Source organism: Lithobates pipiens, unplaced genomic scaffold (assembly GCF_037356315.1).
Source record: "Lithobates pipiens isolate NorthernLeopardFrog02 unplaced genomic scaffold, aLitPip1_a1.2 Scaffold_13, whole genome shotgun sequence".
NCBI lineage: Eukaryota > Metazoa > Chordata > Amphibia > Anura > Ranidae > Lithobates > Lithobates pipiens.
Genome location: NW_027507718.1, coordinates 335,255,781 through 335,280,770, shown reverse-complemented (window position 1 = coordinate 335,280,770; position 24,990 = coordinate 335,255,781). Strand labels below are relative to the sequence as shown.

The window sequence follows — 24,990 nt, the reverse complement described above, 5'->3', positions numbered from 1 at the left end:
TCATGAAGTTTTCTGATAACCTCAGAGAGTACTTCTATCCTTTAACACAGCCTTTTTTTAACCAGGGTGCCTTGAGCCACAGATTTTTGTTGTGCACCATTTCAACCTTCTGGCCACCGGCGCCTTAAACAACCAGTGATGTCATCAGTGTTGATGAGAAGGGTGTTGATCGCCCGCAGAGCATCCTTGTTTGACCCTCCTCTGCCTCTCTCCCATAGTACTGGGGTCACATTAGCTGAGTTATGGAGAGAAACTGAGGGAGAAGAGAAACTTTGGACTACTAGTCGGTACCAGTGTGCAAAGGTGAAAATTTGCTTTGGAAGGATAAATCACCTCTAATGTTGGGTGTCCCATTTGTGTTGCTGCTGCATTATGTAAAACTATTTGAATTGTTTACATTTTAGATTGGGGTGCCTTGAGACTGTTCATAATTTTAAAGGGTGCCTTGACTAAAAAAAGGTTGAGAAACACTGATTTAACCACTTGAGTACTGGCCTGCAAAATTACCCGGTCATATAACACTATACCTATTTTTTTTTTTTTTTAGATAGCTTCCTTTTGGTGGTATTTTAACCACAAGATGTTTTATTTTTTAATATATAAAGCTAAAAAGAACATTTGGGTTACTTTTCACTTCTTTACCATTTAAAAAAAAAAAAATTTGGTCCCACCCTCTGGCACTTTAGGGCTCCATGTTGCTTTTGAGTGTTTTTGCAGTGCAAATTTACTGTGATTTTGCCGCAATTTGCATTTTTTTTTTTGGGCAAATTTGTTGTTGAGCAGATTTAAAAATGCAAATTGTGGCAAATTCACTGTAAAATTGCACCACGTGCTTTTCTGCAGCTTCTTCTATTGAAGTCTATTGAACCAAAAAAGCACCGTTTTGCATTTAAAAAAGTCCCTGACCCTTTCCAAAAACGCAGAGGCACAAAAATGCATTGAAGTAAACGTATTCCATACGAACCCATGTTAAAAATAATGTCCCGCATTTCTGCAAAAAGCAAAGCACATGAGAAAAAGCATTGGTGTGAATGGAGCCTTAGTTCTCTACCTTAAAAAAAATATATCTATCAATTGTTGGTTGGCAGTAGCATTATAACCCCCTTCAAGGAAAAAAACAAAAAAAAAAAAACAATCCAGCAATCATTGGTGATCAGTGGCACTTAAACACTTGCTGACTGCCCGCAGTACATGGCCAGGCAGGATCACGTACATGAATAGGATTCGCCCTGTTCTAGATTAGTGGCACAATGCTTCTGTGACTGCTGTGTCCACCAGACACCACACATCACAATTACCGTTAACCAGATATCATGTGATCACTATGATTGGTCATAGCAATCACATGGTAACATTGTAAACACCCTGTCATGAATGGATTTTCATTCATGAACAGCTTACTTACAGTTGTGATCTGTGATTGGCTCACATGGTACCTGGCTACGTGTACCGCGTTATTAGAAGTAGCCAATCACAGATCAATACTATAAGCAAGATGTTCATGAATGTTAACCCTTTCATGGCAGCTAAAACTATTGCTTATACAGTGATCCTTACTGTATAAGCATTAACAGTGTAAAAAAAATCCCTAATCAACCCCCTTAGAGTAGTAAAGTGTCACTATGTTGACATTAAACTACTCTGTATGACACTGTACTGAACTGATGAGAGTATTTAACCACTTCATCCCCAGAAGGATTTACCTCCTGGGACCAGGCCATTTTTTCAATACGGCACCGTGTCGCTTTAACTGACAATTGCGCGGTCATGCGATATAGTACACAAACAAAATTTATGTCTTTTTGTTCCCACAAATGGAGGTTTTCTTTGGTATTTGATCACCTCTACGGTTTTTATTTTTTGCACTATAAACAATAAATCTACATTTTTTTTTTTTTACTTTTTGCTATAATAAATATTCCCAAAAAATAAACTTATTTCTTCATCAGTTTAAGGCAGCTTTTTTTTTTTTGCGGTACTATGACATTGCGGTGGACAGATCGGACACTTTTTTTGGTACCATTGACATTTATACAGAGATCAGATCAAAGCTAGAAAAAATAGCCACCGATTTACTGTATAAATGTCAATGGCAGGGAAGGGGTTAAGTGTGTTCTAGGGAGATGTTTCTAACAGTGGGGGGAAGGGGACTGACAGGGAGTAGAGAGAGATCGCTGTTCCTGATTACTAGGTACAGCAGATCTCTCTCTACTTCCCTGACAGAACGGGGATCTGTCTGTTTACATTGACAGATCTCCATTCTGACTCTCTGAGGAGCGATCGTGGGTGGTCAGCGGAGATCGTGGCCGCCAGCCACACGCATTGGCTCCAGCATCGTGCCGCATGCCCCCTATAACTCTTAAAGTGGCCACCATACAGCTACGGCAAGCAGTTAAAAAAAAAAAAGTGACAAAAATTACTATTACGGTACTATGTTTCTATGGGCGACTATGTGGCAGTTGAGGTTTAATGTTGATAAATGTAAAGTTATGCACTTGGTGCTAAGAAGATGCATGCATCATACATACTAGGGGGAGTACAACTGGGGGAATCCATAGTGGAGAAGGATCTGGGGGTTTTGGTAGATCATAGGCTCAATAATAGCATGCAATGCCAAGCTGTGGTTTCCAAAGTCCTTTCTTGTATAAAGAGAGGTATGGACTCCAGAGAGAGAGATATAATTTTGCCCCTGTACAAATCATTAGTAAGACCTCATCTGGAATATGCAGTTCAGTTTTGGGCACCAGTTCTCAAAAAGAATATCGGAACTGGAGAAAGTGCAGAGAAGGGCAACCAAACTGATAAGAGGCATGAAGGAGCTCAGCTATGAGGAAAGATTAGAGGAACTGAATTTATTCACTCTTGATAAGAGGAGATTAAGGGGGGATATGATCAACATGTACAAATATATAAGGGGTCCATATAGGGAACTTGGTGTTGAGTTATTCTCTGTACGGTCAACCCAGAGGACACGCGGGCACTCTTTACGTCTATACGAAAAGAGATTTCATCTACAAATACGGAAAGGTTTCTTCACAGTAAGAGCTGTGAAAATGTGGAATAGACTCCCTGCAGAGGTTGTTCTGGCCAGCTCAGTAGATTGCTTTAAGAAAGGCCTGGATTCTTTCCTAAATGTACACAATATAACTGGGTGCTAACATTTATAGGTAAAGTTGATCCAGGGAAAATCCGGTTGCCTCTTGGGGGATCGGGAATTAATGTTTTCCCCCTGCTGTAGCAAATTGGAGCATGCTCTGCTGGGGTTTTTTTTTTTTTTTTTTGCCTTCCTCTGGATCTATTGTGGGCATAAAATTGGGTATATTGGATTGTACGATATTTTTTATTTTATTTGTTTTAAGGTTGAGCTGGATGGACTTGTGTCTTTTTTCAAACTAACTATGTAACAACTTCAAAAATCTTGCACTAAATACTTCAAACTATCTATTTTCCAAAAAAGGAGTAATTTGTTGGGTATTTGTACTGTCCTGGCATTTTAAAGGGCCTAAATAAATTAGATAGGCTGTCAGTACATCAGGATTGGTACATTTTCAAATATATATTCCAGTGTTTCCAAACGCTATAACTTTCACACAAACCAATGAATATACACTGTGGGATTTTTTATTTATTTTTAATCAAAAACATGTAGCACAATAAGTGTTTAATTTTCAGCCTGTTTTCTTTTTCATTTACAGTATATAGCAAAAAATAAAAATCCCAGTGGAGATCAAATACACAAAAAAATGTCCAGGTCATGAAGGGGGTAAACCTTCCGGAGCCTTAAGTGATTAACCCCCCCCCCCCCCCAAAAAAAACCACACAATCGGTGGTCAGTGGCACTTAAACCACCAACCCAAGAACAATTTTATGATCATTGGTGGTCAGTGGCACTTTAACACCCCAATTTATTAAAAAAAAACTCCAAATCATTGGTGGTCAGTGGCGCAGAACCCCCCCGAAAAACAATCCGAAAATTATTGGTGGTAGGTCATACTTGCCCCCCCCCCCCCCCCCCAACCAAAAAACAATTTCATGATCACTGGTGGTCAGTAGCACTTTAACACCCTATAATCATTGGTGGTCATTTACCCCCCTCCCCCCCTGCAAAAACAATCCCTCAATCATTGGATTGGTGGCCGTTTTAAACCCCCTACACCACCTAAATAAAAAATTCTCTCATCTGTGGTGGTCAGCGGCACTTTAATATCCCCTCCCTCATCTTTTCATCTTCAGTCTGCTGAAATTGTGCTTCATACAGTATTTACCATGCAGACTATTTACAGCAGTAGAAGGGAAGCTTCCTCTGTTGTGAATGGTCTGAATGATTGTAAACATTTAAATGTTTATACTTTTGATGGCTGTGATTGGTCCACTTTAAAGTGACTTTTTTCTATATAAAAAAAAAGGTCACATACACTCTGTTCTCAGTTCACTTTATTAGGTATACCTGTTCAATTGCAAAAACAAAATTGCTAATCAGCCAATCACATGTTGGGCAGCATGGTGCAGGCATGCACCTCGTGTCTCCCTTATAATCACTGACCAATTTGGGAGGGTGGGCCTGACATCTCATCCTGGTACTGCTAAAAGCACCTGTGTCATTAGTGGACCTGTTTTCTCCAAAACCTGCCCCAGACTGCCTGATTACATAGTGGCATGGCCTCATCCTGCCACAATATACAGTACATATACAGTGTGTGTGTGTGTGTGTGTGTGTGTGTGTGTGTGTGTGTGTGTATATATAGAGAATTTCAAGTATAATCAAAGGAAACTTTTTTTTTTTGGGGGATAGAGGGGAGATGAATTAGAACCCTTGTCAGTTTTTATTACTGTCTGTGCCTCTGTTAGGGAGATTCGTCCTGTTTTGGGTTGTCCCCCGATAAGAGGGGAAATCTTCCAATGAGGACACTAGTTCTGGTGACCTGGGGGGTCACAAAGGGATTCCCTTAATTTGCAGGATTTCCCCTTACTTCCTGTTTGGCTATGGGACAGAAAGTGAAGGGAATAAAGTGGCCAGTGAGTGTTTGCACACAAATGTTTTGCCTTTCATTTCTATTTTCTATTTTAAACTAAATGGGTTGTTTTACAAGGTGAAGGTTCACACCTACTTTTATATAAAACTGTTTTTTATTTATGTAAATCCTCAGAGTAATATATATATATATATATATATATATATATGTATATGTGTGTGTGTATAGATAGAGAGATACATATTATACTGTCCAAAGAAAACAGGGGATTTAAAATAGCGTGGCAAGTGGATTTCCAAGAGAGGGGGCATGCCAGGGGAATTACGCCTAATCTGTTCACACAGTTCAAGATAAAGATAGAAGTAGTGTATTGGAAGAACATGGAATGACCACTGCGCACCATTCTTCCTGCAAGTGGAAAGCTCAACTACGTGATGCTTATTAACTGTGTAATGCCCAACACATCCGCAGGCTTTGCATCCATAGTTTTGAGAAAAATAGGAAGAAAGTACCAGCAATGATCAGTTTTATTTCCTTGATTGCCACTGACAGGAAGCATTTGATGTTGCTGTTGTGAGAGAAAAAAAACGCTTAGATAATGCAGTTAGCGGAAAAAAAACAAAAAACAATACTATGGAAACTTGTGTGCCTAAACAGTGTTAATATCAATGAGTAAAAAAATAGTATGGGTGCTAAAAATAAATTATTTTATCATAAATTGTCTCATTATCACAGATAAATTTTGCTCAGACTCTGTCCCTACTGACTATGACTAGCCACACACACATAAAGTGGGGTACACACACTATAAGAAAATCGGAAGAAAAATTACATACGAGGCACGATTGTTCAATTTTTTTTTTTTTTGTATAGTGTAGGCACAACTTCCTAAATCCGATTCAGATTTCAAAAGGGACAAACCTTTTCTCATGAGTGAACAGAACTAACTATTTTAGGCCTCTTTCACTGATCCGCCCCGTCGATCTCCGCTGAGCCGGAAGATGATAGGTCTGTCTCTGCACACTGTGCAGGGACGGACCTGTCAGAGTGCCGCTCTCCCCTGTGGGAGATCGGATGACGACAGACCACAGAGTCCGTCGTCACCCGATCCGATCCGCAGACGGATGGAAAAGTAGGTTTTTCCTCCGTCACACTTTTTCGGATCCGAGCGGGTCGGATGTCAGCGGACATGTCACTGCTGACATCCGACGCTCCATACACCTCTATGGGGCATCCGTTCAGGTCCGCCTGAAAAACGGACAGGTAGTGTGAAAGAGGCCTTACTGTTTTGTACAGTTTTCATACAGGAAACATTGGATACAAAACACTGCGCATGATCCAAAACTGTAAACAAAAAAAGCCTTTATTGTACGTGAATTTTTGCACATTAGTTCCAACCTCGGGTTTGACTTGCTGTGAAACATAGAGGAAAAATAGATGATTATTTCTGTGATTTTCTTATAGTGTGTACCCACCTTAAGTGTCTATTTGTAAAAAAATTTGCTCCACGAATGTCTCAAGCATTCACTTAGCTGTCATGATTAAACCCGGATTTGACCTAATATGTGTATTAGTTATGATTGTCCGCTTCATCTAGTTGCGATAATGCGGTATATTCCTGAAATATCTCAATCAATAAATACCACATTATGGCCACTAAATGGACCTGCCGATCATAGGAAAAATAAACGTTCAGCAAAATACGAGATTGAATGTGTTTCTCTTTGTTCCCAAACTTTAACCCTTTGAAGGAAAACTGATGATTTAAAAGTGGTTCTAAAGCCTAAACGTTCTTTACCTTAATGCATCCCTTGCATTAAGGTAAAAAATGTTTAGGCATTGTCTTTGGCCACAGGCCAGGTAAGTATAGGCATGTTTGTTTGTTTTTTTGTCGTGTTGTTTTATTTCCTTTGGAATCACTTTAGTCACACAATAGAAGACTATCTTGCATTGACAGTATTTGTATTCTACAATGTTAAAAGTGCCCTTCACTCCAGAAGAGATCCAGTTCCTTTCTGGCAGATTGCCAAGTATCCCACCAACCAGCTTTGTGTCAGGCGGGGCGCTGCTGTGCTGTTAGGGGTGTGCTACTAGAAGTGAGAGTAGTCTCATACCTCCCAACTGTCCCCGATTTCGAGGGACTGTCCCTGATTTGGAGCAGTGTCCCTCTGTCCCTCATTCCTCCTCATTTGTCCCTCATTTTGGTCTGATCTTTATAGTTTTATATAAAATACACTTTTTATCTTTCAAAAAGTGTTTCCAAGTACTAAACTTTTCATCCAATTTCTAAGGTGCTGCAGTTGTACATTTTAAACGCCAACATAACGGAACAGTAGTGGTAAAAAAAGCACTTGTGGATTTATTAACTTTTTTGGGGGGTTAATGCTCCTTTAAGGGGCAGGGTGTGTGTCTAATGCCTACATACATTTTCTAGTAGGTGTCCCTCATTCCCATCTCAAAATGTTGGGAGGTATGGTAGTCTGAGTCACTGAATCTGGGTCAGGGTTGCATGAATCATCCTGGCAGCTCTGTGGTGACTCCCCCTGGTATCTGGAAAGTTGGAGAACATTCTGGAACTAGTGGGTGGAGTTGAGGAGGAGCTGCGTTGAATATTTATGGGCTCTCAGCCAATCCCCTGGAGTGGGCCTGGCAGGGAACTGGGATAACTCACAAATAGACATGGGCCATGCCAGCAGGGGAGTTAGGTGGAAAATAGAGAAGCAGTGCTGAGGGAGACTGTCGGTGGCCCTTGAGGGACCCCCCACCGAGGGGGGGGGGGAGTTTACCTCGTTCTGAAACTTGGGAGGCTGACCTGGAAGAATCCTACCACAGGAGGCAGTTGGAGGGACCCTAACCAGACAGGCATCTTGACAGACAGTGAGTAGATCAGCATGGTTCATCCATGCTATCCAAGTTATCATCCCCTAATAAAGAAAAAAAAAGCCAAGGACTATTTTCTGTGTTGAGTGAATGAAAAAAATGCTATATGACTGGCTGTGCAGCAGTGGGGAACTTCAGCGACTCCTACGGAGGTAGTGCTACCAGAGTTATGCTTTTATTAGGTAATTTTCCAACCCATATATTAGCCCTCCAAGTTAAGATAGGGCACACCATCAACAATTCCTTTTAAGAGCATAGATCATAATGTTCCACACCAGGCCCCTGGTCATACTAGCCTCTCTGTATATACACTAGCCTCTCTGTATTTACATTAGCCTCTCTGTATACACACTACCCTCTCTGTATACACACTACCCTCTCTTAGGGTTGCCACCTTTTCTTCAAGCCAAACCCGAATACTTTAGTGGCACAGGGCACATTCGTTTTTCGTGGTATACACAATAGGATTATAAAAGACCTGGGACACCTTTGGGTGCCCCAAGGAGAGTGGTGGTAATGCAGCTCGTTGTGGCAAACAGTAGGTGTGGCCAAAATGCTCTGACATCATGCCCCCCCCCCATTGATACCAAACCTGCCCCCCGAGACAGTGGCCAACAGCTCCTGAATGGCAACAGACTTGTGTGACTACAGTGGAACCTTGGTCAACGGGTTAACACGGTTAACAAGCGTTTTGAAAGACTTGGTTTGCAAGCTTTGTCTTGCAAAACAAGCAGAATTCAAGCTAATGGGGTGTGCAGTACCGCATTTTGCCAGAGCTGTGGGGGGCACCAATGACTATGGGAACAGTTCGAAGCCATTTGGAAATACTCAGAAACACTCGAAAATACAAATATAGTATTTTCAGTGCCCCTCACCTCTGGCCACATGCGGTATTGCATGCAATAGAAGTTAATGCGGAACAAATTATCTTCACTTTCATTGACTTCTATGAGGAAACTCGCTTTGATATGCAAGTGCTTTGAAATACAAGCATTCTCCTGGAGCGGATTATGCTAGTAATCCAAGATTCCACTGTATCTCAGTTACTTGGGGAGCCACAGCCCAGTCTAAATAATGTGTCCGGGTTTCAGGCAGACTGAAACCCGGACACAAGATTCCAAACCCGAACTGTCCGGGTGAATCCTGGACAGGTGGCAACCCTACCCTCTCTGTATACACACTACCATCTCTGTATATACACTACCCTCTCTGTATACACTCTAGCCTCTCTGTATATACCCTAGCCTAGTTTTTGGGAGGGGCAGAATATCATTCTCGGACCCAGGCAGCACAATGCTTTGGGCCAGCCCTGCCCCTTCCTCCCCTCCCCCATGCTTAAATATAAACAACAAGAGCACAGACAGTTACACATTATTACAAAAGTTTTAAGAATTTGTTTTGGGGGCTTAAACCACTTTACCAACTCTCCTGGAATCTCCATAAAAATGTTGACATTTGCAGCATTGTTACCAAGTGTACCAGATTCTGCAGAAAAGTCTAGTTACTTTAAACGTTATCTCACAGTGTCTTTTCCCCATAGGCTGCCTCGCAGGATCAAGGATAGTCTTCTTTCAGCTCCATTGATTCTCTAATTAAATGGGGGGGGGGAGACAGTCATATGAGTAGTTGGTATTGCTTTAGAAAACTCCTAGATCATTTGTTTCCACTGTATTTTTCAATAATTTTTTGTGATAGTAGTATAAAAGTAATGAACAATGTATGAATATTTCAATATTGTTAACATTGTAATAAATGAATGTACAATATAAGGGATTGTTAACAACTATTGCTCATCATGTACAGTATTTGTTTCCGTACTATCATTATCAGTTTTCCTTTGACATTGGGGGCTCAAAGATTCTGTATAGTCAGTAAATACATGTCTCCTATTATCCAACCCAATTATTCACAATTAAACACAATAGGAGAAAAGAAGAATAGAGAAAAAGAAGGAAAGGAGAAATACAGATAAAGGATCTTCTGATTAAAAAAAATATATAAAAGGAAAATTATGGTGTGAAAAGATGCACCAGTCGAATCCATCCATCCTACAAATCTAGGTATTTATTGTTCATGAGAGATATACTGTTTTCAAGGGTTCCATTTAAAAAAAAAAAAAAAAAAACATAGTTTTTGTTCACTAGTATGCAGGTTAACACTGCGTTCTTTTTTTTTTTATTCATTTTGTTTTAATTGTCTTCATGAAGAAATCTCACAACTCTTCAAAAAGGAATGTTTGTTTCTAAAGGAAAACCACCAATTTAAATGAGTGAATTTATCTGCATTTATTTTTTCTATTCCTAGTTTATGATCATTTCAATCAAATGACAAGGATCTTTTCAAATGAAATTATGCGTACTAATCCCCTACACCGGTGGTTCTCAACCTGGGGGTCGAATGAGGATTTGCCAGGGGTCACCGAATCCTGGGATGTTGCTAAAGCCCGCACCGCTCTCCCAGACTATTCGCAGCTGTCCAGCAGGGCTGTCCCTGGAGTCTGTGGCTGCCCAGCTGGGCTGTTTCTGGAGCCAGCGGCTGTCCCTTAGCCCACTGAGATCATGGCATGGCTGGGGGGCAGAGACTAGAAGTCAGCTGACTGGTGAGGAATGTGAAGTGGGAGGGGCTGGAGGAGACCCTATCTCCTGATTTTGGTATAAGTATCACTGCTGTGAGACACCACACAGAGACACAGTGAGTAACAGTACCTGTGATTATAGTTGCTATTAAAAGTCCTCACTACAGTTCTCGGATCAGCAGATGACCTTGATCAAGAGCACCACTACAAACAAAGCCATGTGGCCAGTGACCACCTGCTCTAAGATGGCGGGTTGGTAAGCCCAGATCACAGGTTGCTGAAACGCCATCCCAGAGCATCAGTGTTCTGAAGGAAGCCGGCGGTAGAGGAAGCACGGCTGCGGTACCGATGCTTCCTGTATAAGGATGGGCTCAGGTGAGTTCCCAGCTCCACATGCCCGAGCCCACCAGGAAGCTTACACTGTGCATCGCTAATCACGGGCAGTGAGACATTTCCTGATCTCTGCAGCTGCGGATTGGGAAATGTCTCACTGCTTGTGATTAGCGCTGCACAGTGTAAGCTTCCTGGCAGGTTCGGGCATGTGGAGCTGTGAACACACCTGAGCCCACCCTTATTCATGTATAGCACCAACTCCTGTCATAGGTGGTGTGATACCAAATGCACTCTGCCTGGGATAGCAACAGCTGGTGATACCCCTGAATAGAGACTGTTATTAAAGAGCAGTTTATTACTAAAATCACAGTATATATATATATATATATGGCATATCTGTTCTGCAGTGGTTACTGGGCTGCTTTCAAACTGATCTGCAGGTGTAGCGCAGTGCAGAAGTCTTTCTGTTATTACCTGTAGGTTTGGTATGCTTTCAGAAAGTGCACATCTGCAGGATATAATTGAAGTCTATGGCAAAGTGAAGCTAACCCACAGGAAAGACACAGGGGCACTGCCCTGGGTAAACTGCAGCGTATCAGTGTGCAAGCAGCCTTAGGCCGCGTACACACGCGCGGACTGTTCGCCCAACCTTGTTCGTCAAACAGTTTCGGCAAACAGTCCGCTCAAAATTAGCATGGACGGACATGGCCACACACGACGAACGAACAGTTTGCTGAAACCGTGCGCGATGACGTGAACGGCACGTACGACGGGACGAAAAATACGACGTCCTATACACTGCATTATAACTTTCGGCGTGTAAATCCTTTCTGAGCATGCGCGGAACTTAGTTTGACGAACAAGCCTACACACGGGCGGACTGTTCGCTGAAACAAGGTTTCAGCGGACAGTTTTTCGGAAATTCCGTAAAACCTTGTTCGTCAAACTGTCCGCTGAAACTGTCCGCTGAAAGCCCACACACGAGCGGACTGTCCGCCCAAACACTGTTCAGCAGACAAAGTTGGGCGAACAGTCCGCCCGTGTGTACGCGGCCTTAGGCCCCTTTCACACGATCGGTCCAACCCAATATGGAGCTGCAGATTTAAACAGACTTGTGTCCGTTTACACCAGCCTACCTTCCGCCTGGGTGGAACAGATCGGGGGGCCCATGGTGTCCTGCATATGCAGAGTGGACACAGACGGCTCATACATCCGCTCCACTAATTATGGACTGGTTACCAAGTCACTTACACCCCTTTCACAATAGGGTGTTTTTCAGGCGCTAAAAGGCTAAAAATGTCACCTGTAAAATGCCTGAAAAATGCCTTCCCTGCAGTCCCAGTGTGAAAGCCAGAGTACTTTCACACTGGGGAGCTGGCAGGATGTTAAAAAACGTCCTGCAAGCAGCATCTTTGGGAAGGTGGAGGAGTGCACTGCAAGAGTGCTTTTCCTGTAACTTCTGTAGTTGGGTTTTCAAGGGCTCCGTGCTATCTTCATCACATATCCCACGTGTCCCAATAATTACAGGACATAGCTCCCAACTGATTTTGAGGGACTGTCCATGGTTTGGAACAATGTCCCTCTGTCCTCCTCATTTGTCCCTCATTTTGGTCTGATCTATATAGTATATAAAATGCACTTTTTATCTTGCAGAAAGTGTTTCCCAGTGCTTAACATTGCATCCGATTTCTAATTTGTAAATTCCAAAAGCCAGTATGAAGGAATAGTAATGGTTAGAAAAGTACTTGTGGGTTTAACCATTTTTGGTTGTATAATTCTTCTTTAACCGCTTGCCGACCGCCTCACGCCAATATACATTGGCAGAAGGGCTCATATAGGCAAACTAACGTACCTGTACATTGCCCTTTTAAGAGGCGGCCTGTGGGCACGCGCGCCTGCGGCAAGCTCAGTGAGTCAGGTCGTGGGTCCCGCGGACTGGATCGCCTCAGGATTTTTATTATAGCAAAATGTAAAAAATGTGTTTTTTTTCAAAATGTATGCTTTTTTTTTTTTTTTGTTTACAGCGCAAAAAATAAAAACTGCAGGGGTGATCAAATACCACCAAAAGAAATCTCTATTTGTGGGGAAAAAAAACGTCAATTTTGTTTGGGAGCCACGTTGCACGACCGCGCAATTGTCAGTTAAACCTGCGCAGTGCAGAACCGCAGAAAGTGCTCTGGTCAGGAAGGGGATAAATTCTTCCTGGGCTGAAGTGGTTAAGGGGGCGTGGCAGGGGTGTGTGTCCTATGCCTACATACTTTTGCTAATAGGTGTCCCTCTTTCCCATCTCAGAAAGTTGGGAGGAATGACAGGATTATGTCTCATTGCAGGAGAGTGGGCGGAGCAATGTCACATGTCTCCTTTAACTGCTTGCCAACCAGCCGCCGTAGTTTTACAGTGACAGAATGGCACGGCTGGGCGAAGCGTTACCTTGCATCGCTTTGCCTTTTGGCCACTAGGGTGTGGCCGCAGCGTGTGCCCGGCGCCCGCGATGACTGCCAGGCACCCGCAATCGCTAGTGACAGAGTGAGAACCCAGATCTGTGTGTGTAAACACACAAATCCCACTTCTTTCAGAGTAGAGACAGAGTCATACTAGCATGAAAACCGATCTCTCTTTCCTAGACAGTCCCATCCCCCCCTACAGAACACACCTAGGGAACACAGTTAGCCCCTTGACTGTCCCCTAGTGTCCCTGCCAGTGACATTTTATAAATATGCATTTTATAGCACTGTATATCGCTGTATAATTGTCAGTGGTCCCACAAATGTGTCAAAAGTGTCCAATTTGTCTGCCGCAATATCGTAATTCCAATAAAAAATCGCAGATCGCCGCCATTACTATTGGAAAAAAAAATAATAATAAAAATGCCATAAATCTATCTCATAGTTTGTAGATGCTATAACTTTTGTGCAAACCAATCAATATATGCTTATTGCGATTTTTTTTTTTTTTTTTTTTTTAATATGTACAGTATGTATCGGCCTAAACTGAGGAAAAAATTAATATTTTTGAAAAAAAAATTAGGGATATTTATTATAGCAAAAAGTAAAAGACATTGGGGGTTATTTACTAAAGGCAAATCCACTTTGCAGTGCAAATGCACTTGGAAGTAAAGTCTCTGTAGATCCGAGGTGGACATGCAAGGAAAATAAAAAACAGCATTTTAGCTTGCACATGATCAGCAGAGCTTCCCTTCATTTCAGATCTACTCCTTAGATTGAGAGCGACTGAACTTCCAAGTGCACTTGTAGTGCAAAGTGGATTTTCCTTTAGTAAATAACCCCCCCAATGTGTTTTTTTTTTTTTCAAAATCGTCATTTTTTCTTGTTTATAGCGCAAAAAATAAGAAACCGCAGAGATGATCAAATACCACCAAAAGAAAGCTCTATTTGTGGGGAAAAAGGATGTAAATTTTGTTTGGGTACAACGTCGCACGACCACGCAATTGTCAGTTAAAGCAATGCAGCACTGTATGGCTCGATAATTGAGCAGCCAAATCTGAAGTGGTTAATATGCATCTTGCATGTATGGAGTGGGCTTTGTTGGAGACTCTCTCCTCATTACATTCCACTTTCCATAATAACAGACCCATCAGCTCTATCGCTTTGACATTCAATCCTCCTCCCTCACTTTTGACCTTTCGCTTATGTAAAAGGCTGATCCAATCAGCGATCAGGACGTCATATCCCGGCGTCGCGGTACTTTCTGTGTTCCACAGATGAAACGCAGAATAGAGAGCACGGCTTGGCAGTGGATTGGTAGTAGTAGTAGGTGTTGTCAACATGGCAGAGGCCGGTAGAAGGTGTAAGTCAGGGCAGAGTGCGGGGCAGGCGGCCAGCAGGAGGGAGCTGATCTCCCGGTCTATACAGAGTGCGGAGCAATGTCTGCGGGATCACGACTATGGCACTGCCTATGCCCACTTCTTACTGGTCCTCAGCCTGGCCCCAGAGATGAAAGCAGGCTTCAAGGTATCTGTACTACGTTTGGGGCTTATGTTCTATTACTACAATTAGGATTTAGATCATTCTTTTATTATCTCTGTTACATAAGCTGATCGGTCCTGATATAATGGGGGATATCAAAGCTGGTGTAGCTGTGAATCGTAACCAATCAGCTTCCAGGTTTTATTGTCAAATCTTAACTGAACAATCTGAAGTTAGAAGCTGATTGGCTGCTATGCACAGCTGCACCAGATTCTATGTGCTGCAGTTTTAGTAAATCTCCCTCTATGTATCCTATGCCCGCATTCACACTGGCACCATCACACCTGAGTTTCCAATTCACAGCAGATTAAAGAGCTTTGGAGGAAAGATAACCTGGTGTATGGCTTCCATTGGTCAGACCATAGACTGTTCCCTGGGAACCCACGGAATTTCGATCCATCGATTGACTTTAGTATAACCAGCCTGTGTGTGTGTGTGTATGTGTGTGTATATGTATGTGTGTGTGTGTGTGTGTGTGTGTGTGTATGTATATATATATATATATATATATATATATATATATATATATATATATATATATATATATATATATATATATTAGAGCTGGACGATTCTGGGCAAAATGAGAATCCCGTTTTTTTTTCTTGGAATAAAAAGATCACGATTCTCACAAGGTAAAATCTTTCACATTATACAAAAAAAAATAAAAAATGGGCTAACTTTACTGGTTGTGGGGTGTTTTTTCTTTTTTTTTTATTATATCTTTAGTTATTTTTATTTTTTTCATTAAAGTAATTTTTTCCCAATACAAATGTGTGACAATAAATATAGCAACAGCCACCATTTTATTCTCTAGGGTGTCTACTAAAAAAAAAAAAAAAAAAAAAAAAAATATATACATTTTACCTTGAAACCAACAAATGTCCGAAAAAGGTTTAGTGGTTAAACTTTTTTTCACTTGCACACAAAGTCTATTCCATTGACAAATTGTTACAATGGGTTTACTTCCTCTTTCATTCCCTGCAAAGGTAAAGCATAATGGAGTACTTTGCATCGCATAGTAGCCCATTATGTGTCACTTACCTGACACAGGAGCCAGCGAAGTCACCGCTGTCCCCTGTAGTCCGGAGCATCCATCTTCTCGGTGGGTCTCGCTGCCCCGCCGCTGTCATTCGGTGAAGCCGCAATGACGTCACTCCCGCGCATGCGCACGGGAGCCACCACTCGTGGCATATCGCCGTTGACCGCAGCGCGCTCAGTGCGCGTGCGCGCCGCTGTCTACGGCGCGTGCACCGTAGACAGCGGTGCCTGTCTTTCGGCAAATATCTCCTAAACCGTGTAGGTTTAGGAGATATTTCTTGGACCTACAGGTAAGCCTTAATCTAGGCTTACCTGTAGGTCAAAGTTGGTTTTAAGGGTTTACAACCACTTTAAGTTCAGCTGATAAAGAATGTTTTGATTCTTGGCAGACTGCCCAGTTTTTCTCTTCCTTTCTTTTGATGGCTGTGGCTTCAGAAGAGCAGATAGAATTTTTTTGGCAAAGAAAGAATTGTGAAACACTTTAGTCAAGATCGCGATAACCATTCTTGACAATTAATTGTGCAGCTCTATTATAATCTTTTTTTTTTTTTTAGCCCAATCACTGTAGGTGGCTATAGCCACTAGCAGTAATCATTGTGTTCTGCCGATGGGGAAGGCTTGCTGCCAGTAGACCACAATAGCGTGGCGGGAGGGATTCCCCCTATTAACACTGACTGTGTTGATGGGGGGGGGGGGGGGGGGGATCGACCAATTTTCTTTCTGCGAGAGCTGTGATCAAGTGTCGGGGACGGCGTGAAACGTGTTCGCTATATGCTCATCTGTACATTGTCTATTGTTGTTTCGAATTATGTATCAATAAAAGTGATTTTATGGTAGTGTGGCCAGGCATAGTTTCTTCACATTGAGACTCCTGAGACGAACAGGGCAAGCACCCATCAGTGTGCAGTGGGGGTGGGATCAGTGAAGACTCACCTTGAGTAGTTGTCTTGCTCTCTTTCTTTCCATCAATCCGTGGTTGAAGGAAAGTAAGTTTCATAAGCTATGGCCGTTTTTTTTTTTTTTTTTTTTTAGGTATATATTTCTATTCAATTGTTTTGGTAAATCTACAATTTACTTCTCTAACACATGTTCCCCCTGTCAGCATTTTATAAACTGTATGTAGCATCAGGTTCTTACAATATACAGTAATGTGTTCCAGCAGCGGTTCAAGGACTTCCCATCCTTTTCCCAGAACAAAATCGGAGTCCTGCTCAGCCATTCACAGGAGACTTTGTATTTTATGAATGAATACTAGAAGTGCACTGAATTGAAATTTTGGTACCAAAAGTAATATAATTGTATTATATTTGACTTTTTAAATAATATCATGAATATAAATTGTTGGCCATTATTGGCACATTTAGCGCAAGTTAAACTCAAGAACAAGGCATCACTTTAAATTCTATGTATATCTTCACACTGGTCTGTTGCGCTTCTGTTGTGGTGTTAAAGTCTTGCTTGCTACATTTTTAGTCCGTTAAAAAAACGCACCAAAAATTCACCTCCCAGTTGAAATGCATTGAAAAAGCATCAGTAACGCACCCCGGTTCCTTTTTTTGATGCAGATTTTTGCGTCGCATGACCTATGAAAAACACACCAGAAGCACAGTAAAATCATGGAAAAATTACATTCATTTTCTGCGCCATTATCGGCAACTTTTTCTCTATCTGCAAAATAACAAAAAAACGCAATTTTTGACTGATCTGTTTTGGCTGCTGAAATTTTGGAGCATCTCCAATGAATACATGGCGGAGGTGGAGTGGTATGTGGATGACATCATGATCTTCACCTCAACCAATCAGAGACAGACTTGTATCCATTCATAAAATGCAAAGCTTCCTGTAAAGGACTCTGTTTGTTTTGTCCCAGGAGCATGATGGGAAGGAAGTCTTTGTACTGCTGCCAGCACACAGCACTGTATGGAGCTGAAGCTACATACAGTTCACACAGCACTGATGGGGGTGTATATGTTAGAGAAGGAAATACTTTGTTTGACCCACCTCGAGGGCCAAACAAACTATTTAAAGATAAATGAAACCTGGAGGCTTTAAAGCGGTAGTAAACTCTCAACATAAAAAAATGTATTGCATCGCATACTAGCATATTATGAAGTACTTGCGTTAGAACGAAGCACTCCAGTGGTGCATTGTCTCATCGTTTGTGGGCTCTGGCTGTTTGCATGGCCAAGCTGAGATGACATCACGGCTGTGGCACAGAGCTCTGAAGGACTGGCATGAGTATTCAGTCCCTTCAGAACGCATGCTCCGGTGATGTCACCGACTGCAGAAAAAGAGCATATCTCCTAAACGTTGCATGTTTAGGAGATATTCCTGGTACCTACAGGTAAGTTTTATTATAAGCCTAACTGTAGGTACAAGTTTACCAGCAGTGTTTACTACCACGTTAAAAAGCTGTGGCATTTTTTACATTTTGCTTTTTATGTCCTCTTCCTCCTTCTTTTTTTTATTATTTATCTATATTATTTTATGTTTATTACAGGAAACATTTCAGTATTCACTATTCAAATGGGCTGAAGAGCTTTATGCTTTAAGCAGAAATCAAGATTTATTTAACTGTTATGAGCAAGCATTTGAGCTTTATCCAAACGATGATGTTATTTGTAACAGCATGGGTGAGCAACTCTTCAGGTGAGAAATACTTCCACTTAGCTTTGCAGAAACCTTTGAAATTAATATGTTGCGTATTTCAATAATAAACAATGTTACTGCTTAAAGTGTTTGTTAAGGCATTATTAAAAGTCAATGCCATTCCCTCTATTAGAGGTTGGCATAGGACACTGTTTTATTTAAAAACGAGCGCTGTAAATACTGAATATCATCTGCCTTCAGGCCAGCCCCATCGCTTGCGGCCGCTTTCCAGCTCTGATAGATGTCTTTTGTGCGAGGAGAGAGAGAGAGAGCGCAGTCAGCCTATCACAGAGGGAGACACTTTGACCACGGTGATCAGGGCAGAGCCCTAGTTATCGTGGTCTGTTAAGAGATTGCTTGCCAGTTTTTAGATGTTGTCTGCATTCGTGTGTGTTATTTATTTATTTATTTATTTTTTCTTTCTTCCCTTGTCAGCTAAAGGGTTGAGCCAAAGCATTTGTAACACTGACAGGGGTGCTTACAAGAGTCAGATTTTAATTATTTTTGTAAAACCTTTATCCCAAGAGGAAAAAAAAAAACTGTTTGCTGTAACTGATTTTTAAAGTGTTAGCTGGAGTTCAGCTTTAATTTGTTAGCCAAGTCCATCTAGATCTGCTAGGGCATCTAATGGCGCACGACTGGACTTTCCATCAGAATAAACGCAGACGGTCTTTCCGACGGAGTTCTGACTAAACAGACTTGCCTACACACGATCACACCAAAGTCCGTTCGTTTCGAACACGATGACATACGTCAGGACTAGAAAAGGAAGTTCAATAGCCAGTAGGCAATAGCTGCCCTTGCGTCGTATTTGGTCCATCGGACCAGCATACAGACAAACGGTTTTCCCGATAGAAATTGATTCCTTCAGAAATATTTAAAACATGTTCTATTTTTAGGTCTGTCAGAATTTTTGAAGAAAAAAGTCAGCTGAAGCCCACACACGATCGGACTATCCGGTGAAATGATTCTGTCTGACCTTTTCTGTCGGAAAGTCTGGTCGTGTGTACGCGGCATTACAGTACCTTCTCCCTAAATTTAATTGTTACTCCTCCATCAAGTGTTGACACTTCCTAGAACAGGAGGTGTGTTGCTAGCCAGATCACCAGGTAAAAATAAAAGAAATAGCGTAAAAAAAATAAAATAAACGACAGTAGCCATCACTTTTAAGTATTGGTAAGCTACAATATATAAATGTTTTTTGTGTTTGATACTGCATTAGTCAGAGAACTCCAATACATTTACTTTCATTGCTGGTAGCTTTCAGAGAAGCATTCCCAGGGCAGAGATTAGTCACTTGTATTAAGGCCCCACTCCCACTAACCATCCCTGGAAACTTTGTCCCAACACACTAACCATCCCTGGAAACTTTGCCCCAACACACTAACCATCCCTGGAAACTTTGCCCCAACACACTAACCATCCCTGGAAACTTGGCCCCAACACACTAACCTTCCCTGGAAACTTGGCCCCAACACACTAACCTTCCCTGGAAACTTGGCCCCAACACACTAACCTTCCCTGGAAACTTGGCCCCAACACACTAACCTTCCCTGGAAACTTGGCCCCAACACACTAACCTTCCCTGGAAACTTGGCCCCAACACACTAACCCTCCCTGGAAACTTTGCCCCAACACACTAACCCTCCCTGGAAACTTTGCCCCAACACACTAACCATCCCTGGAAACTTTGCCCCAACACACTAACCATCCCTGGAAACTTTGCCCCAACACACTAACCATCCTTGGAAACTTGGCCCCAACACACTAACCATCCTTGGAAACTTGGCCCCAACACACTAACCTTCCCTGGAAACTTTGCCCCAACACACTAACCATCCCTGGAAACTTGGCCCCAACACACTAACCATCCCTGGAAACTTGGCCCCAACACACTAACCATCCCTGGAACCTTTGCCCCAACACACTAACCATCCCTGGAAACTTTGCCCCAACACACTAACCATCCCTGGAAACTTGGCCCCAACACACTAACCTTACCTGGAAACTTGGCCCCAACACACTAACCTTCCCTGGAAACTTTGCCCCAACACACTATCCATCCCTGGAAACTTTGCCCCAACACACTAACCATCCCTGGAAACTTGGCCCCAACACACTAACCTTCCCTGGAAACTTGGCCCCAACACACTAACCTTCCCTGGAAACTTGGCCCCAACACACTAACCTTCCCTGGAAACTTGGCCCCAACACACTAACCTTCCCTGGAAACTTGGCCCCAACACACTAACCTTCCCTGGAAACTTGGCCCCAACACACTAACCTTCCCTGGAAACTTGGCCCCAACACACTAACCTTCCCTGGAAACTTGGCCCCAACACACTAACCTTCCCTGGAAACTTGGCCCCAACACACTAACCTTCCCTGGAAACTTGGCCCCAACACACTAACCTTCCCTGGAAACTTGGCCCCAACACACTAACCTTCCCTGGAAACTTGGCCCCAACACACTAACCTTCCCTGGAAACTTGGCCCCAACACACTAACCTTCCCTGGAAACTTGGCCCCAACACACTAACCTTCCCTGGAAACTTGGCCCCAACACACTAACCTTCCCTGGAAACTTGGCCCCAACACACTAACCTTCCCTGGAAACTTGGCCCCAACACACTAACCCTCCCTGGAAACTTGGCCCCAACACACTAACCTTCCCTGAAAACTTGGCCCCAACACACTGACTTCTTCCAGTCCATAGGCATGAATGGAGACCTGAAAAACTACCAGGCGGACCTGATCGGAAAGCCCGTGTGAAAGGGGCCTTATAATTCCCTATAACTGCAGTCCTAACTATAACACTCGCTTGTCATTTGTGTGATCTGATTGGTTGGCAAAAGTGCATGTAGCGTTGTGGTGTTTTTTTTTTTTTTGTTTTTTTTTGTCTGTATAATAATATCAGTAAGCATTGTTAATGTTGTACATTTCGGATACAGGCTAGGTTTTCGAGATGAAGCAGCTGATTATTTCTACAAAGCCTTGAAGCTTAATCCAGACAGTGCTGATGCCAAAGAAAATTTCCATCGCGTATCCAACTGGTTGGTGGAACGCTGGCATTTCATTATGCTTAATGACAAGAAGAGGAACCTGATGTATCGGAGAGCTATTGAAAAGGCCATACGAACTGGCTGCAGATCTGTGCTGGATATTGGCACTGGTACCGGAATTCTAAGGTTTCTCTAAAATACATTGGCATTTTATTGATTTGTGTCTTAAGAGGTTTGTGGGGAAAATGTCTGTGTGGTAGTCTTTTCATCCTTCTTACTGTTTGTTTTTATTGGGACAGGAAGCTTTAGAATCTGGATCTTAAAAGAAAATGCCTGTAGGTTGTTTTTTTTTTCCATTTTTTTTTTTTTTTTTTTTTTTTTACCAAAAAGCAGTGTTTAGACAATTCTTTTTTGCCAAATGACAGAAATCTCCAGGTAACAGCCGGTGCCTTTTTAGGTTCCATCCTCTTTACTATTGCCACAGCTGGTAATATTGACCTGATCACACTCATGAACCAGAGTCCACCTTCCAAACATGTCAACTGCTTTGAGCAAAAGGGGGAAGCTATCATGATAGAAATATTTAAAGTAGACATTGCTGACTGTTTTTATAAGTTGCAAGTTCACAGGGCAGTAGCCTTATCCTGTAGCTTCAGTACATAGTGAGTTACTGAGATACATCAGATATGCAACCGAGTTCCTTTTCCTCCTCCACTTGCTTTCTCCATTGCCTGTTGCAGAATAGCAAGTAAGGTATGACCATGCCATTTCAGTGTTCATGAATAAACAAATTAAGTACATTTATTTAGAATGGTAGCAAGAAAGTCCAGTCGGACACCATTCAAAGCAGAATCCAGTTTAAAGGACTGTTAGTAATTGTATGTATTTTGTGTGGTTTCCAGCTGGACTCTCTGCTGGATTTTTTTATTTTATTTTTTGGGGGGGCTTAAAAGTCTTCTGAGTGTAATGTTTTCCTTATGTATCCCTGTCTTTTTTTCCTTTAGCATGTTTGCAAAAAGAGGGGGTGCTCCTCGTGTTTATGCTTGCGAGCTCTCCAGGACAATGTATAACCTGGCTCATGAAGTGTTGGCAGCCAATCAAATGCAAGAGGAGATCAAGCTCCTGAACATGAAGTCTCATGATATTCAAGTCCCCGAACACATCCCTGAAAAGTATGTGAAAGATGCTGCCAGAGGAAGCAGCATGTTGTCTGCAATAGGAACTCTCTATGTTGCCACAGAACAACCAATCAGATTCAGACTTTATTAATTTAACTGTCCTTTTCAATGCAAGTTTGAACCTGTTTGGTAATACTGACAGCTCTTAATTCCGAAACTTTGACAATGTATGCCCCACGTTCAAAACTGTTGGACTTTGCATTTAAAATGCTTTTTAAGCTTCCTATTTCTTGTTTGTAGTGGATGGCATGAATGTAAATGCTAACTATAACATCTTTGATTATTTAGGATGCAGTTGAGGACAAGCCAAATTATAAAAAGATCTTAAATTGGCTGATTTAAAGTTTTGAAACTTTAGAGAAAACGTTTTGGATATAATGAAGAATGGGTAAATGATAAGCTCACCTTTTTATAAAAAATTATATATATATATATATATATATATATATATATATATATATATATATATATATATATATATATATTCTCTCTTAGATTTTGTATGTAAACAAAAAAAGGGCATTATTAGGAGCCTGTAAGGCATTACAATTCAGGACTGTTGTAGACTGTCAGTGTTTGCTCGTACCTCATAGGGCAGGCAGTTACAGTGACAGGAAGGATCAGTTGATTACCTAGATTGCTCAACAGTGCTCTGGTAGTTCCATGACGAGCGGTCATCAACATAGGCTGTCGGTACTTGTAGTTCTCCCATTTACTTAAATCTGTAAATGAATGATGTAGCCGGGTGGGTGGAGCCCCGCATGGCCATATGTTTGTTTATTTTTAGTTTTTTAAATTGTGACAGCAGGTGCTCTCACAACCACAACAGGGAATTTGGGCAGGGTGGGGTATTGCTGCTCAATACGGGTGTAACATGTTAGAAAAGGTGAACTTATCCTTTAGGCTGGGTTTATATCCAAGCCGCATGTGGCTCACACTCACAGCAGGGGTCCAGTGCATCCCTGTTCACCGTTTCGGGTCAGATTTCAGCCTAAATTTTTTTCGCTGAATTCTGACCTGAAATGGACCAAAAGATGCACAGGACCCGATGTAAATTCGCACCGGAGCCACAGCCAAGATATGTGAACCGGCTCCTTAGAGAGCCGGTCACAATCTCCTCCTGCTATTGCAAATTGGATGTGGATTTGCACTACTGTGAACCCAGCCCTAAACTATAAATCAGATTGTTATGCTGGTGTCCTGTTAGGGAGATTTCCATTCACTTCTTGTTCTGGTAACCATAGCAGTTTTCCAGTTTAAGTGGGATTGGGCTTTAAGGAGGCTGTTAAAGGAGCACTGTCCAACTTTAGTTAAGTGCAGTAAAGCCTCCGGTCTGCCATCCATCTTTATTGATAACTGCCTTGAATTGTAGAAACATACGACTTGGTTCCTGAAAACTGTATGTGATCAGTACATCTTGTCCCATTATTTAATATTGGAAGTAATTCAAAAAATGTGAAGCTCTCAGTATTTAGCAGAAACTGGTCATAAAACATGGCTGCCATTGCTTACCTCCTGTTACATGGCTGCCACTCTTATCCTCTGACTTAAATTCTGGAACAGGAATGCAGGAAATAAAGTGAGAACTTCTGATTTGTTAATTTTCCAATAAATCGGGACATTTTGAATCAACATTAATGCCAGGCAGCTAGCATTTTCAGAAAGAGGTCAGTGATGGAAGCCTTAGGCTGGCCATAGACAGATCGAAATTTGGCCAGTTCAACAGGAAACCTCCAGGCTGAGAAACTTCCTGCTGTCAGAATACAGTAGTGCAGTGGGAGGGATTCCCCCCCGTCCCCGTCCCCACACATTTTGTGTTAATGGGGGAATAAAGCAGTTTTTCTTTCTTTTTTAACCTGTAGTTGAGGAAAGAAAATTGTATGATGTATGGTCTGCTTTACTCTCATGTCAGATTCCATGAACCTACTCTCATGTCAGATTAAAGGAGAAGTACAGCCAAAGTTTGTTTAGCTGTTCTCACGTTGATCACAGGTGTGCAGTTTGTTCTGCACTCCTATGATCCATTTTTGGCTGACGTTACAGAGTTGGTCCAGGCTGGGGAAGGTTTGTGACCATATGGTCAAGAAGATCTGCACGGAACCCTGGACCGGCACCTGGCTTATCCTCTTAGTGAGAGCCTGAGCCAGCTGCTACTGCCCCCTCCACAGGCCAGTGCTCCAGTGAGTGTGGGGGGCAGGGGTGCAAAGCAGACAGCAGTGACTCAGTCACCAGCTGTCTGCTCACAGAGCTCTGAGAACTAAGCGATCAGCAGTGTTTGCTCGGTTCTCATCCTTAGAGCCGTAAAAGGACAGATGCAGCATCAGAGCAATGCTGCATCCACCAAGGTAAGTATGAATTAAAAAAAAAAAACAA

The 24,990-nt window shown here is 42.1% G+C and overlaps 1 protein-coding gene across 3 annotated transcripts in view; it reads left to right on the top strand.

Moving 5' to 3' along the window:
* Nucleotides 1–14,456: 14,456 nt before the first annotated feature.
* The window catches only part of PRMT9 (protein arginine methyltransferase 9), a 50,760-nt gene continuing 40,226 nt past the window's right edge, over nucleotides 14,457–24,990 (top strand). For 2 of the 3 annotated variants that reach the window (XR_013272320.1, XM_077477006.1), the window contains exons 1-4: nucleotides 14,457–14,732; nucleotides 18,289–18,437; nucleotides 21,389–21,625; nucleotides 22,444–22,611. Coding sequence is in view for 2 of the 3 variants with exons in the window: in XM_077477006.1 (XP_077333132.1) it covers nucleotides 14,547–14,732; nucleotides 18,289–18,437; nucleotides 21,389–21,625; nucleotides 22,444–22,611 (740 nt within the window). In the remaining variant the exon portion in view is untranslated. Of the gene's footprint in view, nucleotides 14,733–18,288; nucleotides 18,438–21,388; nucleotides 21,626–22,443; nucleotides 22,612–24,990 lie in introns of those variants that run through there. The other variant, XM_077477007.1, reaches the window with a different exon arrangement.